The sequence below is a fragment of the Elephantulus edwardii genome, unplaced genomic scaffold (genome assembly GCF_000299155.1).
Source record: "Elephantulus edwardii isolate Elephantulus edwardi_28Jun2011 unplaced genomic scaffold, EleEdw1.0 scaffold00013, whole genome shotgun sequence".
NCBI lineage: Eukaryota > Metazoa > Chordata > Mammalia > Macroscelidea > Macroscelididae > Elephantulus > Elephantulus edwardii.
Genome location: NW_006399763.1, coordinates 14688001 through 14708931, shown reverse-complemented (window position 1 = coordinate 14708931; position 20931 = coordinate 14688001). Strand labels below are relative to the sequence as shown.

Here is a 20931-nt window from a genome sequence, read left to right as displayed (position 1 = left end):
CATTCAGGAAGAGTGTAAACGGTCATTACAAAGACAGAAGAGGAAGAAAAGACCAAAATGGATGTCAGAAGAAACTCTGAAGATTGCACTGGAGTGTAGAGAAGCCAAATAAGTTGTTTAGGTTGGTAATTTGGTTGACTTACAGGTTAATACCATTTGTGATTAGAATTGTTAAAGAAATTTTTTATTTTTATTTTCAATGGAAAAAAAATCCAACGCAAAACAAGATCTTGTCTAACTTAGACTATAAAAAAATTGCTAGTTCTACCGCTTTTTTATTTTATGTCAATTTTGTTTAAAACGTCACTTTTTATTCTTCTATTTTCTTTAGAACAGTTTAAAATTTATCTAAAGTAAATTCTAATTTATAATTTACTATTATTCTTTCTATTCTTTCATTTTTAGAGTTTAATTTTTACTCTGAATTTCTTCTCTGGCTGTATCTGAAAAGTTCCGGTACATGATGTCCTTTCAGTATTTTCTAAAAACATAGTAAAAGACTTGATCTGGTCTTAGCCTCACTTGCTGATTTTCTCATTCTTTCTGCCATCATCTGAAACTAACTTCTACTTGGCAAAAGATTTTTCTTTATTTTCTAAGTGATTGGAATTTAAATTTTAAATTTAGCATACACCAAAGGGTAGCATACATGCATAAACATATTCACTCCTTACTTTTTAATATGCTTAAGTCCTAAACACCATGCTTTTATGTGAAACAGGTATTATCCAAGAGTTGGAGGTTATACCTTGTCTCCAGCACCAGTGTCCTTCCATTCCTATTACTACTAGTTGTTCATCACTCCTATAGTAGCCCTGGTTTGTTTCAGGGATGCATATGGTACATTAGGTCCTCCCTTCCCTACCATGCCTTTTCCATCACAGCAGAGCATGTAGACACTAGCAACAGCGACAGTCAGTTGTTGCCCACTATTCGTCTGCTCCTTGTGTCCATCTGTGTCTTCTACGAGCCCTGATAGGCAAAATTTCTATGTGATGTAACGTAATGTAATGTAAACTAAATTCCTGTTTAGAACAAGAGGACCTGGTGGAGGGCCTTGGCATTTAAAAGTTGGATGGGCCTAATTCTCTGGTTTGGAGGCTGACATATGAAGTGGGTGGATTCTGGAAGGTGGGAGTTTTGTGTTGGTTGAAAACTGGGTGTGCACTGTTTGGTTGTATTTTATTTTGCTCATAATTCTGTGTGAGCTGACTGGATTTGCTGTATTTAGTTAAAAAAGAGCTGTAGCCCAGAAGTCTCTTGTTTAGCGTCAACAGGACCTGATAGAGAGCCTTGACATTTAAAAGTAGGTTGGGTCTCCAGGCCTCCTGTTAACTGTTTTGGGATTAACATACTTTTAATTTGTATAGCCTGGCCTGTCAATTTGCTGTACTGAGGTAAGCTGGCATTGCTGTGATGCTGAACACTGTGACTCTGGTGTGTCAAATGCCATGATGGTTACCCATGGTAGACAGTGTTTGGTGGAGCTGCCAGATTAAGACAAGCTTGGGGGCAGGAGTGGTATCCACTTCCTAAACAACATGCCTCTGGAAACTCTATAAACGTAGAGAAACAATGATAGTTATAGAACTAGGTTCAGTTCTTTTTTTCACAGGCTCACTGTGAGTTGTGTTCGACAAAACAGCACTTAACAATAACAACAAATATATTGAAAAATAATTTTTCATTTTTATTTAAGTAGAAGTTCGCATCTATCCCTATCTTTTCACCTTACATGTTTTCTAAAATCAAAGGGCAATGCTATCCAATAACAATGTGAGTTATGCAGGTAACTTTAGTCTCTTTAGTAGCAACAATAAAAGAAAATGAATTTTAGTAACTTATTTTATTTAAACAAACATATCTAAAACATCATTTAAAAATGTAATCAACACAATTTTTTATGTTTTTATAATCTTTACATTTTTCAAATTGTTTTACATTCTTTACTGACAATACACCTTTGGTTGGAGAAGCTACATTTGAAATGTACAGCTATTCTGAAAGATGCCTTTCTAAAAGCCCTGGGGGGGGGGGGATGGTTAAGAGTTTTGCTATTAACTGTGAGGTTGGTAATTTGAAACCTCCAGCAGATTTGTAAGAGGAAAAACCCACCATCATAGAGCCAATTACAATTTATGGCAAAACCCATCAGATAGGTTTCCAAGGGTTGCAAATGTATGTTTGAAGAAAGAAACTACACATCTTTCTTCTTTGATGCATCTAGTGGATTTGAAGCTGCAACTTTTCAATATCAAGGGCAAAAGATCCAATAATTTGTCCATAAAAAGATTACAGTTGAGGAAAATCCTTTCAGGAAGTTCTACTGTGTAAGACAGCAAAGTTATTGTGATCCAGAATGAACTTGAGGACACAAAACAGCAGCAAAACAAGGATACAATAATGAACAGACAGGAGATAGTCAAATATATTTAAAAGTACTTAAAAATGAAAGAGAAGATAGGAGGCATAATCCAAAGACAAATCAACATAGGAAAAAAAATATATATATAACCCTGGTATGTCCACTTGCTCTACAGAGGTAACTTGTGGTTGCTGTGAAGACACTGAGTCAAATGTGAGAATGGTTAGCCATTGTGGACAGTGTTTAGTGAAGTTTCCCAATTAAAACAAGGTTGGAACCAGGAGTAGCATCATCCACTTCTCTAATAGCTTGCCTCTGGAAACCCTATGAACCTGGAGAAAGGATGAAAGTTATACTGGAGGTGTCCAGGACTTTCATTCATAGGATTGCCATGAGTCACCTGCGACTCAATGGCACTTAACAACAACAGCAACAACATACACATATACATGATATTAGATCAAGTGAATGAGATAAGCAATAGATTAAATATAGCTTAAGTTCCAAATATTAATGATTTAAAAGAGATATCTGGAGGAAATAAGTCACAATAAAATGCTGCAAAAAGATGAATGTAAAACACAAAAGAGAAATTTAAAAAAAATGGATAGAAAGAGAAACTCCAATACACAGCCAACAGAAGTTGAAGGAGGAAGAGAAAATAATCATAATTATCTTAAAAAGCAGCATTTGAGAGAATAATGGCCCAGCATTTTTTCCAACTTAAAGAAAAAGATGAATCCCAAGACATGAGTGTAATAAACAAAGAGAGTAAAGCTGAAGGTGAGGAAAATTAAGTCAAGTCCACGGGAATCAAGATTTGACCTTAAGTCTGTCTCACTCGAATTTCAAAACCATCTCAGGAACAGGTTTGAGGCCTTGAGCACCAATGAGCATAGACCAAAAGAGCTTTGGGAGGATATCAAGAAAATTGTCCATGAAGAATGCAAAAGATCATTATGAAGTCTAAAGAAGAAGAAAAGACCAACATGGATGTCAGATGAGACTCTGAGTATTGCACTAGAGTGCCGAGAAGCCAAAGCTAAAGGAAGAAATCAAGAAATCAAAGAGCTGAATAGAAAATTACAAAAGGCAACTCGGGACGACAAAGCAAGAGACTATAATGAAATGTGCAGAGAGCTGGAGTCAGAAAATCAAAAGGGCCAGACTTGCTCAGCATTTCTTAAGCTGAAGGAGTTGAAAAACAAATTCAAGCCACAGGTGGCAATACTTAAGGATAGTTTGGGTAGAATGTTGAATGATTCAGGATGTATAAAAAGAAGATGGAAGGAGTACACAGAGTCACTGTATCAGAAGGAATTGGCTGACACAGAGGAATTTCATGAAATAACATATGAGGAAGAACCTATGGTGATGAAGGAGGAAGTTCAAGTTGCTATGAAGGAATTGGCAAAAAACAGGCTCCAGGAGTTGACAGCATACCAATTGATTTATTTCAAGAAAAAGACGCTGCCCTGGATGTGCTCACTAGGTTGTGCCAGGAAATCTGGAGGACAGCCAGCTGGCTCACTGACTGTAAGAGATCGATATTTGTTCCCATTCCAAAGAAAGGTGACCCAACAGAGTGTGGAAATTATCGCACAATATCAATATCACATGCAAGCAAGATTCTGCTGAAAATTATATAAAAACGTTTGGAACAATATGTCAACAGAGAACTGACAGATGTGCAGGCTGGATTTAGAAGAGGCCGCAGTACTAGGGATATTATAACTAATGAAAGATGGATCTTGGCAGAAAGCAAAGAATACCAGAAGAATGTCTATCTGTGCTTCATTGACTATGCAAAGGCTTTTGACTGTGTGGATCACAGCAAGCTGTGGCTTACTCTGATAAGAATGGGAATCCCAGAACATTTGATCGTGCTAATTAGGGTCGCTATGAGTCACAAGCGACTCGACGGCACATAACAACAATGCGAAACCTATACTTGGACCAAGAAGCAGTCATCAGAACAGAGCAGGGAGACACTGGATGGTTCAAAATCAAGAAAGGGGTCCATCAGGGATGTACAGCTTTGTCTCCATACCTTTTTAATCTGTATGCAGAACAGATCATCCAAGATGCTGGGCTGTATGAGGAGGAATGCAGCATCAGGACTAGTGGAAGAATCATCAACAACCTGCGTTATGCAGATGACTCAACCCTACTTGCTGAAACTGAGGAGGACCTGAAGCACTTGCTACAGAAGGTCAAGGACTGCAGTCTTCAATATGGATTGAAGCTCAGTATCAAGAAAACAAAGATTCTCACCACTGGACCAATTGGCAGCATCAGTATGGATGGTGAAGAGATTGAGATAGTTAACAGCTTAGTTTGCTCGGCTCCACAGTCAACACTCTTGGCAACAGCAGCCAGGAAATCAGGAGATGGACTGCATTGGGAAAGTCAGCTGTGAGGGACGTCTCAAGAGCACGGAAGTGCAACAACATCAGGCTGCAGACTAAGGTGCGCCTGATCCAGGCTATAGTCTTTGCAATTACGTGCTATGCATTGGAGAGTTGGACAGTGAATAGGGATGACAGAAAGAGAATTGATGCTTTTGAGTTGTGGTGCTGGAGAAGAGTGTTTAATATACCATGGACTGCTAGGAGAACAAACAGGGTCATCCTGGAGAGGGTGAAGCCAGAATGTTCCCTGGAGTCAAGGATTCTGAAGCTTGGTCTGACCTACTTTGGGCATGTTGAAAGGAGGGACTGGTCCTTGGAGAGGGAAATCATGTTTGGGAGAGTGGAGGGACGGTACAGGAGAGGAAGACCCTCAATAAGATGGATCAATTCTGTGAGTGGAGTGGTGGGAATGAATGTGTTTGAGATAGCGAGGTTGGCACAGGATAGAATGGCGTTTAGGGCTCTTGTACATAGGGTCACTATGAGTTGCAAATGACTCGATGGCACATAACAACAACAAGAAGTATAAAGATTGGGAAAATATTGAAAACATTATTGAGAAGAATCTTAAAGTAATAAATAGGCAAATATAAAGAAAATAAATGGTAATGGTGAAAAAGGAACGAAACTGGATTTGTTGAAAACATTTTCTTCTGCAACAATAAATGCCAAAACCTAGTGAAAAATGAATAAATATGATAAAAAAGAAACAATATGAGTCCATAGGAATAAAGACTTTAATGATCAAAGGAATCAAGAAAATGTATCAATAATTCTAAATAAGTACCAACAAATGAAAAAGTTAACACAATAACTAACAAGCAATTTTTATGAGAGTATTATCAAATAATGAAAATATTAATGATGGATGATTTCAACAAAATAAGTAACAACAGAAAATATAAATAGTAAAGACAGTCTTTTTAGAGAAAAAACTCCAAACTCACTAAACAGAGTAATAACACTTTGGCTATCCTAGCTGTGGCAATTATCTGACAGAGGAGGCTGCTTCCACAGGGTTTTTCTCTATCAAACTGCATATCTTCCTTGGGCCAACAGGAAGAAGGAAATCCTGGAAAGGTAGCTTCTGCACCCTCTTCTGGAACAATGACTTCAGATCAAGAACTTGTTATTGCCTCAGACATAAAAAGTCAAGCACAACAATGTCACAGAGGAAGCAGTCTACTTCATGCCCTACACAAGCCCAAAGCAAGATGTCTTCCCCCAAAAGTAACATATTATCAATGGTTTTCCTGAAGCCAGAAAGTCTGATAGAGCTTTCTGACACAGAATTTAAAAGAACAATGATTGAATACTTTCAATGAGTGAAAGAAGTACAGAACATTGGAAGCAAAAACCAGAAAGAGCTTAAAAAATAAAAATCCAAAACAATGCAAATAAAACAAATGAGGCATTAGAGAGGCTCTGGAAAACCACAATCCAAAATATGAGGACAAATGTTTCAGATGTTGTCAAATGATGGATGGACACATGAACAAAGTTTAAAGAGATGGAACACAGAACCAGTGAAATAGAAGATAGAAATGATACCACTGATCTTCTAGAAAGAAAAAGCAGAATCAAACAGGAAGGAAAAAACATAAAACATAACAACATGTTTTCTTATTTCATCAAAAGAGATAACATGTGCATAATTAGAATCCCAGAAAAAGAAGAAGCAACTAAAGGCACCAAAAAAACTTGTGGAAGAATTATGAGAAAAAAACTTTCAAGGCATAATGAAGAATGAGAGAATATATATTCAAGAAGCTGAGAGAACACAATATAGAATAGACCACAAAAGAAAAAACACCAACACATTTAATAGTCAAATATGACAGAAACAAAGATAAGTAGAGAATTCTGAAAGAAGCAAGGGAGAAACAAAAAGAAATCTATAAGGGAGAACAAATAAGATTAAATGCCAATTTCTCAGTAGAAATCAAGTGAGCAAGAAGACAATGGAATGACATATATCAAACACTCAAAGAACACAGTCCAAACAAGAATATTTTACCCAGAAAAACAGTCCATTTGGAATTGAAAGAGACCCCAAATAGGCAAGGCACTTCTTAAAAAGAGAAACAAGGTAGGAGGCACCTCACTCCCTGATCTCAAATCCTATTACACTGCCGTGGTGGTCCAGACAGCATGGTACAGGTATAATGACAGACACACAGATCAAGAGAATAGAACTGGGAACCCAGAAATCAGCACATCTACCTATGGTCAAACTGACTTTTGACAAGGAGATGAAATCACTTAAGTGGGGAAACACTTAAAGGGACAGCGTTTTTAACAAATGGTGGTAGCAAAATAGGAAAATCATCTGCAGAAAACTCAAACAAGACCCACAGCTCACAGCATACACAAAAACCAACTCAAAGTGGATCAAGGGCCTAGGACTAAAACCAAGGATTCTAAACGTCATTAGGTAAAAGCTTGGAAGAACCTTAGAAGCACTAATCCACAACATGAATAGTCTTTCAAGCATTCTGAATAATATACAACCAGGAGAGGATAATGAGTGGGACCTTCTAAGAATTAAATCCCTATGCACATTCAAAAACTTCTCCAACAGAGTAAAAAAGGAAGCCACAGACTGGGAAAAAAATTTGGTAATGACATGTCTGGTAAGGGACTTCAAATACTCGAGAACCACAACAAGATAAACAACCCAATTGCAAAATGGGCACAGGATATGAAAAGACACTTCGCCAAATAAGACATTCAGATGGCGAAGAAACACATGAATAAATGTTCAAAATCCATAGCTCTAAGAGAAATGCAAATCAAAATCAAATCTGAGATATAATCTCACCCCAGTAAGAATAGCAAAATGCTGGCAAGGGTGTGAAGAAACTGGAACACTTATTCAATATTGGTGGGAGTGTAAAATGGTGCAACCACTATGAAAAGCAGTACGCACTTTCTCAAAAAGTTGGAAATAGAAGTATCATCTGATCCAGTAATCCCACTATTGGATTATACCCTAAAGAAACCAGAACTGTCATCTAAGGAGCTATATGCACACCTATGTTTACTGCTGCTTTGTTTACAATAGCAAGTGCCCCTCAACAAACGAATGGATAGAGAAGCTATGGTATATTCACACAATGGAATGCTATGCTGCATTAAAAACCAAGGAACTCAAGAAATATACAAAACTGGTGACCATGGAAAACATTATGCTGAGTGAAATATCTCAGTCACAAAAAGACAAATACTGTATAATGCCACTGTTAAAAAAAAGGACTGACATCGGGGTTGGGGAGGAAACTAAGAAAAGAAGGAATAAATAATGTACATGGCATTGAAACAGATGAAGGAGAGAACTGTATAAAAGGAATATATGATTAGTTATTATTGGCATGACAAGAGTCCAGAAGAAGACCTGCATAGTAAAGTGGTCGGGGGTGGGGAGAACTGTATAACAAGGAAGAACTTTTTTCCCAAAGTAAAAAGCAGACTGGAAGGGAAGAGGGGGTAGAAGGAAAATGTGCAACAATGATCCTTGACTATAATCTCAATTAAAAAAACCCCAAACAAAACAATCTGCATTACATAGATGACACAACGCTACCTTTCCCCCCAAAAATCAGAAACAACCTGATTCGAACAACGTAATCTATTCAATAATCCTATGTAGCATAGATGGTTATTTGAAAGGAAATAAAAAATATTTTTGTTTTAACCTATAATTGCAAATATTAATGCTAAGGATACAATTCTAAGATTTTTTTAATGATAAATTAAATTTTGGAGCAATTGGCAAAAACAAGGCTACAGAAATTGTGGCATACCAACTGACATATTTCAACAAAGAGATGTTGCCCTTAATGCGCTCACCAAGTTGTGCCAAAAAATCTGGAGGAAAACTACCTGACCAAATGACTGAAAGTGATACATTTTCGTTTCCATTTCAAAGAAAGCTGATCCAACAGAATACGGAAATTTTCAAACAATATAATTTAAATCACATGCAAGAAAGATTCTGCTGAAGATTATTAAAAAACGACTGGAAGAGCAAGCACATCAACAAAGAGCTATCAAATGTGCAGGCGGGGTTAGAAGAGGCAGTGGTACTAAGGTTATTACAGCTAATGTTAGAAGGATCTTGGCTGAAAGCAGAGAATACCAGAAGAATGCCTATCTGCGTTTCATTGACTATGCAAAGGCATTTGACTGTGTGGATCACAGCAAACTGTGGCTAACTCTGAGGAGAATGGGAATCCCAGAACACTTTATTGTGCTTATGCGAAAACTATACTTGGATAAGGAGGCAGTCGTCAGAATAGAGCAAGGACATTCTGCATGTTTCAAAATCAGAAAAGACGTATGCCAGGGATGTCTCCTAGCTCTATACGTTTTCAATCTATATGCAGAACAGATTATTCAAGAGATTGGACTTTGTGGGGAGGAGTGAAGACTCATCAACAACCTGTGTTATACAGATGACTTGCTGAAACTGAGGAGGACCTGAAGCACTTGTTTCATAAGGTCATGGACTGCAGCTTTCTATAAGGAATGAAACTCAAAACCAAGGAAACAAAGATTCTTACCACTGGTCCATTTGGCAGCATCATGAAAGATGGTGAAGAGACTGAAACTGTTAACAGTTTTAGTTTGCTTGGCTCCACAATCAACATTCTTGGTACCAGCAGCCAGGAAATTAAAAGAATTGCACCAGGAAAACCTGCTGTCAGGGCAGGCCAGTGCCAGAGTACTGAAGAGCAACAACGTCTAGAGATTAAGATGTGCTTGATCCAGGCCATGGTCTTTGCAGTTACTTGCTAATCATCAGAAAGATGGACAATGACTAGGGAGGATAGAAGGAGAATTGATGCCTTTGAGCTATGGTGCTGGAGAAGAATACTGAATTTACCACAGACTGCTAGGAGAACAAACAGGTCCTTCCTGGACAGGTTGAAACCAGGCTGCACCTTGGACACAAGATTCTGAGCTTAATCGGACATACTTTTGGCATGTTAAAAGGAGGGACCAGTCTTTGGAGGGGGACATTATGCTTGGGTGGGTTGAGGGATACCGCAAGAGAGAAAGACCCTTGATGAAATGGATTGACTCAATAACTGGGTAATGCGGGAAGGTGTATCAGAGACAGTAAGGTTGGCTCAGCATTCAGAGTTATTGTACTCAGGGTTACTATCAGTCACAGGATACTTCAAGACACACACCAACTAGAACAATGGTAAATACTAGGAGTCACTAGGTTGTAGAATAGTTTAAGTGCTAGAATGCTAGCTAAAAAGTTTAAGGTAAGTAAGATATGTATTTTGGACCATCTCAAGGTATATGGAAAAACAGGTCTGATGATCTGCTTCGAAAAGGTCAAAAGTTTGCAAAGGCCATGAATTGTCTGTGGAGTCTAGTTCTACTCAAACACAAAAGGGATTTGCACAAATTGGCTTCAACTAGATGGCAACTGGTTTGGTTTGCTTTTGGTTTTGTTGTTAGGTATATGATAGCCTGAAAAATAGCAGAGATATTTTCTTCTAAAACCACGGCTTAAAATAAGTGTATTTTTAGCATATAACAGTGTAGTATTATAATCCTTATTAAAGTTGTGTGAGAAATATTTTATTCTTAAATAAGAATTTATGCCCTAAGCCAAAATTTAATACTCAGCTGAAGAGAACTGACCATTGAAAAATCTAAAAATTTAATATTTTTCAGTTCTTGTTATAGAATTATTTGAAATATCAGACAAGCACAATTTTTCTGAGTCTTTTTTCACATAAAACAGAAGTTTTAACAGTTTCACTACTATCTGAAAGTAAGCTTAGTTCAAGAAAAAAATTCAGTGTTTTTTACATCGTAAAATTCGGCTCTCTTACACTTTTTTTAGTTTTTCAAATTAATCTCAATTTTGCCATATGTATTGTGCATTTAGTCCCTAATGTCATCATGCAATTTTTGATCTTCAATACTAAATACAAATATTGAAGTGTTATGTGAAACACTGCCATCTTCTGGGAACATGGGCTAATCACAAAAGACAAAAACGATGTTTACTTTGGAATTGAAGAGGATGAGATTAAAATTCAGTGAAGGGTAAAAATGAAGATATAGTAAACTATAGAATGCTGTAAAATTATAAGCAGGACAATGACAAGTATTAGATATATACAACGAGTCACTGAAAAGCAATCTCTTTTGACTGAAGAACTAGGAAGCACTTCATGGAAAAAGTATTGTAGTGCATAATTAAAAACAAAAAGTTTTCAAAAAATAAACATGTGGAAGAGTAAGAGGAGGAGGTCATTATAAAATCATACTTGTTAACTCTGCATCTCATAATCAAGGACATTTTGCCTTAAGTAAGATAAGTTTCAAATCTGAAACAGGGGCAATATACAAAGTATAGAAAGAATAAAGTTTTGTTTAAATAGAATGTCTGGTAACTGAGGGATATGTAGAAGTCAAAATCAGATTTACTGAGTCTTTAAAGCCTTAAGGGCTCTAAGAAATCGAAACAGTTTTAAGAGAATAAATAATAAGTCACTCAAACTTTATGAACATAATATAAACTATATAATTATGTAAGCAGTCTACTTAAAAAGCACAACAATGGACCAGACATAAAATATAAATTCCCATTTGAAATGGGAGAAGAAACTGAGGAATGAGGGTAGCAGGCTTTATCATGTTAGTTGTCCATGAGAAGATTCTGACTCATGAGGACTTCATGTGTGCAGAGAAGAACTGCTCTATTGGGTTTTCAAGGCTCAACAGTACTGAAACTGAATGTTACACAACAAAACAGTAGTATTATCGAGGGGACTTCTGGTAGCCTAGTGGATAGGGGGCTGTGCTGCCAACTCAAAGGTGGCTCAACCCACCAGCTGCTCCACAGGAGAAAGATGGGCAATCTCCTTCCCATATGATTTATAATTTCTAAAAAACCAGAGGAGAGTCAGCTATGAGTTAAGACTTGAGAGCACATAACACAACAATACTATGGGCAATGCTAGTGGCCTAAGGGTAAAGGGTCATGTTGTCAATCAAAGTCATATGGTTTGAATGTACCAGTGGCTCTACAGGAGCAAGGTGGGTAACCTCCTCCCACAAAATCCTGCTAGAAATTCAACTGCGAGTTGGTTCCATGTGGACAGCAACAGGCGATGAGTATTATGGAGATGTCAAAAAGATAATGTCAAAAGAAAGAGAACGAAGAGAATCAAAGAAAGACAGATGAAACAAAATGAATTTTTTGTGTTTTTCATTTCAAAATAAAAAAATAAAAGAAACAAAGATAAGACACTGAAGACATAATTATAAATTCAATGTGGATTTATTAATAGAGTATCAAAAACAAAGGAGACAAAGGTTAAAGAAAGAATCAATTTAGCCAATATTCTGATTTGGACTTCTCTAGCTTCCAAAACTGAGAAAATAAACTTCTCTTTCAAAATATCCATTGGTGGTATATCTGTTACAATAACACTATATAACTAAGACAAGTGATATAAGAAAAAAATTTAAAGATTTTCAGATGGTAACTGGAAATACTAAGGAAAAGCATTTTATTACTGTTTTGGAGCAGTAGCCAGATTTCAGAGGGCTGACAAATAAAAAGTACGTATAGATTGGAAGTAAGGTTTCCTTAAAATAAGCAGAACTTATTTGAAAGGGAGAGGTTTGAAGGCGGCTTTATGGATTTTTTTGAAGGATGGGTCTAATTTGAAATGCTTTTAAGTAAAAGAGACACTATGCACTCGAAGTTAAAGACATTAAAGAGGTGACTAAATGGAGTGAACTGAATGTGTTCTAAGGGAAGAAGGAAAAGAGGACTTTGAGAAAAGGGCTGAGTATGATTATTTAGTTTGTTCTGTAGGGGACTGAGAAAGAAAAAAGGTGAGGGTGCTCAATCATGGAAGATTCTATTTACGTTCAGTAAAAACTAATGTCATATAAAAAGCAAGTATGATAGGACTGGACAGAGTAGCACAGTAGTCTGGTGAAACTACTAATTAATAACTACAGAGGTCCAAAACTAGAGACACTAAGTATATAGTCCTTTAAAAAGAAACAGATTAAGATTATGCACATTAGGTGATCATAGTTCATGACACTTAGTATCTTAGAAAATAATTTTGTAGGAACAGGGTTAAATATGGGGAAGAGAAATGTGGTGTCAAGGCTTTATTGTTCCAAATGGCTTCCCTAGCCAGTGACTTGATTTTGCCTGTGGATGGGTGGAACAAGCAAATAGGGGACGGTAGTCTATCTACGGATAGCTCTGATGGCCTACTGGTTAAAAAAAAACAACCCTGCATTGCAATCCTGAAGGCATGTGGTTTGAATGCATCATCTGCTCCTTAGGAGAAGGATGGACCATCCTCTTGCATGTGATTATCTCTCTTTGAAAACTTGCTAGAGGGTCAGCTCTGGGTTGACTCCAACTTGAAGAAATACACAAACAGCAACAGCAATCTATCCACAAGGGGTCTGTCTAGCCTTGCCCTAAAATTGAGCAGATTCAGCAGTGGAATCTCAATACCAACAAGGAAGTAGCAGCAGTGTGTGTCCTAGGTCCGAGATTCCTGTGCGAGACAGACCAAGACCTACACAAGAGCAACAGCAGTCTAAGCAGAGAAGCAGAGATCACACTGAGACAGAGATGACTTAGGACTGCTACCCTATGGAGTCAGAGCCAGAGATCTTCACCCAAGTTTGTTGGAAAACTGAGGGAAGAAACCATAACAAGTAAGACTAAAGGAACTATATAACACTGAAATAAGTCATAAGAATGAAGGCCAAAGGGACTGTGACCAAGCTTGAGAAGCTGGACTGAGGGATTTTACCCTCCTGCCAACTTGAATTCTAGCCTGTTAACTTTCCTAAAACCCCCAAAATAATGAATATGGTTTTACAAAGTCTGTGTAGTCCCTCAAAAGGATTATGGACATTGTAGAACAGAAGGAAGGACTGGTGCTGGAATTGCTACAAACAGGTGTGGAATCATGGGAGCACATCTAACCTCATAAGAATTAGTTTTGTGTGTGGATGTTGTTAATGTGGGCAGTTCCCCCTTGTGGAGTGAGAAGTCAGACTCAGTCTTCCTCGTCCTGCTATTGTTCTTTTTTTCCAGTTGCATGCATCAAGTAAATAATATTATCTTGAATTTTATTATCTTTTTAATTCTAGTTAGTAGAATTTTTTATAGCAAAAGTTTGGAATAAAAGTATTCCTGCATTTACTTTGATCAATTTAAAGATACTTCAATATAATGATATTAGAAAAACAGTAACTTTTTAATATAAAAATTAAATGATAAAGATCCTGCCTGCTAAAATTAGCTTTATAACCATGAAGAACACCTATTAAAATTGTTACTGAACGGTACATTTTTAGCTTAAAAACTTAACTCATCTTTCCAAAATATGTTTATAAATAATAACTTCTTACCTGTCGTAAAGTACGTGCAACAATGCTTTCTAGTACTGGTCCTCTATCTTCATGTAGCAAATGAACTTCATCCAGAATAAGGAGTCTGACAATTTGGGACAGAGCTACATCTCCAACACTCTTTCTTGTCACTACATCCCATTTTTCTGGTGTGGTTACAAGCATCTATAATATAACAAAATAATCACAGAGGGGAAAATGTCACATATATTTTTAAAATTTAAATGATGTTACTAAAAAAAGAAATATTATTGATCATGAATCTGCAATTACAAATCAGTTTAATTTTTAGATAATAAACTACATAGAGCCTCCTAATGGCCTAGACTCTCTAATGGTTCAAATCCACCAGCAGCTCTATGGGAGAGAGATGAGCAACCTCCTCGTAAGAGTTCCAGCCTGGGAAGCCTAGGAAGGATCAACTATGAGTCAGTTTCAACTCAACAGCAATGAGTTGGGTTGAAAAGCCTACTACAGTAGACAAAAAGATTAAAAGCTTAATAATACCTTCTCCTGTGGTACTATTAACATACGTAGCACAATGGATACAAATTTTGTGAGCATACCAACAACAAAAATAACATTTTATATATGTATATGTATGTAGAAAATTCAATAAACACACGAGATTACAAATTAAAATCCAAGTCTGTTTATTGGCCAGTAGATCCAATTATAATCACTTGAAACTGATACTAATTAGTAATTCAATTGTGCTGTTGGATTCATTACTGAATTACTCTTTTGGCATTACGTCAAATTACTCTTTTGGTATTTTCATTTCTGTTTTGAAATAATTTATGATGACCATATTATTTTTTTTAAAATTATAAATAGTTGCTACATTTTTTAAAGTGCACAATTTTTACTTATCAATACTTATATTACTTCACTTGGGAGATCATGTCTAGAATTTAAAATGTATCACATCAAAGAAGGGGTTGTGGTACTAGAGATATTATAGCTGATGTTAGATGGATCTTGGCTGAAAGCAGGGAATACCAGAGGAATGTCTATCTGTGTTTTATTGACTATGCAAAGGCATTTGACTGTGTAGATCATAACAAACTATGGTTGACTCTGAGAAGAATGGGAATCCCAGAACACTTGATCGTTCTAATGCGGAACTTATACTTGGACCAGGAGGCAGTCGTCAGAACAGAGCAAGGGAACATTGCATCGTTCAAAATTGGGAAGGGCGTACGCCAGGGATGCATCCTATCTCCATACCTTTTTAACCTATATGCAGAACAGATTATCTGGGAGGCTGGGCTCTATGAGGAGAAATGTGGGGTCAAGATTGGTGGACGATTTATCAACAATCTGCATTATGCGGATGACATAACCCTGCTTGCTGAAACTGAAGAGGACCTGAAGCGCCTGCTGCAGAGCGTCAAGGACTGCAGCCTACAATATGGATTGAGGCTCAATGTCAAGAAGACAAAGATTCTCACCACTGGACCAATTGGCAGCATCAGGATGGATGGTGAAGAGACTGAGATTGTACACAGCTTTAGTTTGCTTGGCTCCATAGTCAACAGTCTTGGCACCAGCAGCCAGGAAATTAAAAGGCCCATTGCCATGGGAAAGTCTGCTGTTAGGGACCTCTGCAAAGTACTGAAGAGCAATGGTGTCTCTCTGGAGACTAAGGTGCGTCTGATACAGGCCATGGTCTTCGCAATCACTTGTTATGCATCAGAGAGTTGGACAATGACCAGGGAGGATAGAAGGAGAATTGATGCCTTTGAGCTGTGGTGCTGGAGAAGAGTATTGAGAATACCATGGACTGCTAGGAAAACAAACAGATTTGTCCTGGAAAGAGTTAAACCGGGTGGTTCCTTGGAGGCAAGGATTCTGAGGCTCCATCTAACATACTTTGGACATGTTGTGAGGAGAGACAGGTCCTTCGAGAGGGACATTATGCTTGGGAGGGTGGAGGGACGGCGCAGGAGAGGAAGGCCCTCTATGAGGTGGATTGATTCAGTGACTGGGATAATTGGGATGGGAGTGTCGGAGACAGTGCGATTGACACAGGACAGAGCAGAGTTTAGGGCTGTTGTACATAGGGTCGCTATGAGTCGCAGGCGACTCGACGGCACATAACAACAACAACAACATCACATCAAATCTAAAATTCAGCAGCTGTACTATTATAGAACTTTAATTAGCAAACTATAATGAAATAGATTAGGTAATGCATAGTTGAGGTATGAAATACTGTAAATCTCTCAAAGTTAGTTATTTAAGTTGGAAAAGGTAAAAGAGCAGTGTTGAGATCATATCCACATTTATTTAAAAAGATAGGCTAGATAGATATAATCAGGTAGGATGAATTCTGAAATTTCATGTGAGTTGAAACATTCACTGTACATTATTTAACATCCTTTAATAATATTACAACAAATCTAAATTTCCATGAATTTAAAATAATTTTATATATATTACTATAAATATACCAAAAGATTATTTGCTAATAATTTTGCCTGGCAATGTCTAGCTTTTTTATTATTATTATACTCACTGCCATTAAAAATCTTTGAAAGACATATCCACCTGTTTTAAAACACCAGCAAGCTTCTAATCAGCATTTAAAGAAAATACATAATATTCATTTAAAATATGAAGAAAGCAGCAAGATTATTATCAGTAAATATTAGAAAAGTTGGGTATACTATTAAAAAACATTAATAAATGCAAAGCTTAGTTACCAACTTCCCATGAGCTTAAGACTACTGTGCCATCACATTCTTAATTTTCAGAGATAATAATGTGGTAATAAATTGTAAAAACAGGTATTTCAGCCTTAAGAAAATTATGTGAGTATAACTTTAAAATACTTCCTAGAATTTTGGTTTTTATATTCCACTTTCAGATAGTGAGAAGAGGCTTCATTTATATCACTATTTCACCACTTCAGCTCCCAGAACTAAAATGGCTAGAAAATCAAGTGTCACATTTGCTTAATGAATTGGAACTCATGCAAGACATTTCCATCTGCTCTTGTATTAGGCCATGGGTTAACTGTCAATATTTTTAATGTCAACTTAAATTTCTTTCAGTCCATGTACTTACTCCTTCAGCTGTATGAAAATCATCTTTCAAAAGTGTTCCAATTTTAGCCAGTCCATTGAGAAAATAAATGGCACAGCTGAAATGCTTATATACCACAATTGAGCCAGAAGTTTGGTGTGTTCAATTTTTAGAAGTAAATTAATTCAATGTCAAAACCAAAGGTCTAAGAATTTTCAGCACCAATTTATGTGGCTATTTATTCAAACATTATTTAAAAATATCTGCCTGTATTTACGTTGTTAAAATGTCTGGTTACTAAAAAAATATTAAGGGTTCATTCAAATCTACCAGCAAGAAACAACAATACGCTTTCATAAACATTTATAACCTAAGAAACGCTATGAGGCAGTTCTACTCTGTCCTAAGAGTTTGCTATGAGGCAGAGTCAACTTGAGATTGGTTTTACATGTAGTAAAATAACAGTATTTAGTTTTCCATAACTGTTTTATGATTGCTCAATTATTCTTTCCTGAGGGGAAATACTATCTTCCTTGGAGAAGGTAGCATGAGAGAAAAAACAGATAAAAATTTGAATGTGAACTTTTTTACAATCACATGCATAGTCTAGTAACTGGACATGATGACAAACTCCTACCAAATATTCAGGTGGCCAATGTACACATGAAGAATAGTTCAAAATAACTGGCAATAGGAAAGATGCAAATAAAAATCACAATGAGATACCATCTCACCCCATAGCATCAGCAAAGTTTAGTGGAGCAGCAAGCAATAAATGTTGGGAGAGGATGTGGAGAGGTGAGGACTCTCATACACCATTGGTGGGACTATAAAACGGTGCAACCTCTCTGGAAGACAGTTTGGCGTTTCCTCAAAAAATTGAACATAAAACCTCCGTATGACCCAGCTATTCCATTACTAGGAATATACCCCAAGAAAATTAGATGTGAGATACAGAGATCTGCATACAGCAGGATTATTCACCATCACAAGAACATGGAGACAGCCCAAAGGTCCAACCACAACTGAAATGGTGGTAGGTTCACACAATGGAATACTACGTTGCACTCAGGAGCAACAATTTTGAAATATACTGCATAACTTGGGAGAAGCTTGAAAGCATTATGCTGAGAGAGAACTAACAGTCTCATAAGGACAAATACTGCATAAGATCATTATGGTACAAATGGAAAGAAAATTACTAAAACACGTATGGGAATTCAAGCTGAGAACGAGTAGGGGAGAAACCATAGGGTTACACAGTTTGGTGGGGGCAGAGGGGAGAAGGATATGGGAAGGATCTAGGCAAAAAGACAGGGTAATGATAGGCAAGGTCCAATGGTGATTCATTCTATAAAACAGAATGCATGAGAATGATTGTATGAAGCAATGTGAATGAAGAATAGCATGAAACAAAAATGTATATGAACTCTGTAAGCAAACCAATTAAAAAAAAAGTCCTTACCAAAGAGAATGAATATGCATTTAATTATTTGTTCCTTCTATTTGTCAGTTTCTATATCATTTAGTGCTCTTGCAAGGAAATGATGTAAAGATTCAAAATACAGAAAAAAAACTCACTATATCAGTGCAGAAAGATAATAAATCCTAAGGTTAGACCTAAGATGACTGATCTAGGTTTTGTGAGTTTGCATAAGAAATAGACATTTTTTCTTAATTATGTGTTTATTTTTACTTTAATCCTACAAATAGTTATTGAAGAGACAATAAAAAAAGTGATTAATAGTATTACTTAAATGGCTCAACCCAAATTGAGCCACAACAATAAACAGTCATTTGGAAGAGCAGAGAGACAGGACTGAGAAGGTGTGGTGTTATGGGTTTATTGTTCAAATTAGCTTCCCTACCTAATGACTGACTTTGCCATGTGGATAGGTAGGAATATGTGAATGGGATATGTTAGCCTATCCACAAGGGGATCAGCTAGTCTTGCCACTGCAGATCCAGTAGCAGAATTGGAGAAACCGCACCACTAGCAAAGAAGTAAGAATGGAACACATCCTTCAGGACTACAAATTTCTGCACCAGTCAGAGTAGGACCTATGGGAGCAAGAGCCTCAGCAGCCACAGTAAAAAACCAAAGACCAGACATGAGACAGAGCAGACCTGTAGACTGCTGCACCACAGAACCAGAGCTAAGAGTCTTTTGTTTAAGTTTGTTGGAGAACTGGGGGTAAGGTGAAGAGGAGAGTACTCCATCTTATTGAGGGTCGTCCTCTGTTTCACTGACCCATCACCTTTCCAAGCACGGTCTCTCTTAGTTACTAGGTTTGAAATGTTAGTCTTTTGGTTAGCAGTCAAGTGTGTAACCACTATGCTACAAGGATTCCACCACAAAGTTACATATGAGGACTCAAAAATGTGTATAATAATGTTAAAAGCTGTATTTTAAGTCCTCTGTCATAATATGAGACTGGACACACAGAGATTCTCCATCAGGTTTCCAAGGCTATAAATCTTTACAGGACAGTGTCCATCTTTCTACTGTGGAGTAGAGGGAGGATTCAAACTGCTTACCTGGTTAGCAGGCTGACACATTATGTGTGACATTACTAGGGCTCTTCTTTTATGTATAATATCTTCAAACTGGGAACAAATGTCTATGAACAATGGTTAATATATAACTTATAATATCACTATCAATGAAAATCCACTAGATAATAGTGCTTTCTCTGTTGTCACTGAGGTAAAGGTCCAGGTTCCTTCATGATTTGGCTCTATCAATGAACCTATGTATGTAAAGTTAGTAAAGGTGCTTTGTGTTGAACAGCAAATCAATCTGGTTAAAGATAATGATATAAAAAATGAGAAGAGTGATGGTTGTTGTTCTTAGCTGCCACTTAGTCAATACAAATCTACAGCATCAACTCTATGTACATAAGATCAAAACCTGGCCCAAGGCTTATGTTCTCTGTGCTAAAGTTCATTGTTGTAGTCACTTGTCACTCATTAAGGAGCATCAGCCCCTTTGCTGATGCTCTACTTTTCCAACCAAGACATCCTTTACTAGTCCTTGACTGGTCCTTCCTGATAATATGCCCAGAGTATGTGACACAAAAGGTTTTTGTGGTAGCTTTCAAACTATCTTTGCTTCAAAGAAGCACTCCGATTGCTGTTAAGTATAAGGTGGTGGTGGACACTGTGTTCCATTGAGTACATAACACATGCACTGACTCACAGCTGATCATCCAATGGTTTTTTAGAGTCTGTAAATCACACAAGGGAGAGACTATCCATCTTTATCCAGAAAAACAGCTGGTATATTCGAACCACGTGGCTTTGGGTTGCCAATGCAACTCATTAGCACTAAGCCACCAAACCTCTGTCTAAACAAAAGGTAAGCAGCATGAATACGCCAGTCTCCATCTTTCTCGCAAACAAAAGGCAGGCAGTATGAATCAACCAATTCTTTGGGGAAAAGAAAAGCAGTGGATAGACACTGCAAAATCCTCTGTAAACTCAAAAAAGAGGGAAAACCTTGTAAAGTGCTTAGTTGCAATTATGTGATTTTTTAAGGATTATGGCACAGAATCTCAGGCCTAGGATGCCACTGAAGACTATTTCAAACACAATAAATAAAGCAAAACTCTACTCTTTCAGAAAAATAGAAAAAAAACCCTATTATACAATAACAACAATGAGTAAATTATTGCTCTTCACAACAGAATAAAGAAA

At 37.0% G+C, this 20931-nt stretch overlaps 1 protein-coding gene across 1 annotated transcript in view; it reads right to left on the bottom strand.

Moving 5' to 3' along the window:
• Nucleotides 1-20931, bottom strand: part of ASCC3 (activating signal cointegrator 1 complex subunit 3) — a 451184-nt gene that overhangs the window by 266467 nt on the left and 163786 nt on the right. Inside the window, exon 10 of the mRNA XM_006881191.1 lies at nucleotides 14206-14370. Within this exon, the coding sequence (XP_006881253.1) occupies nucleotides 14206-14370 (165 nt within the window). The remainder of the gene's footprint in view (nucleotides 1-14205; nucleotides 14371-20931) is intronic.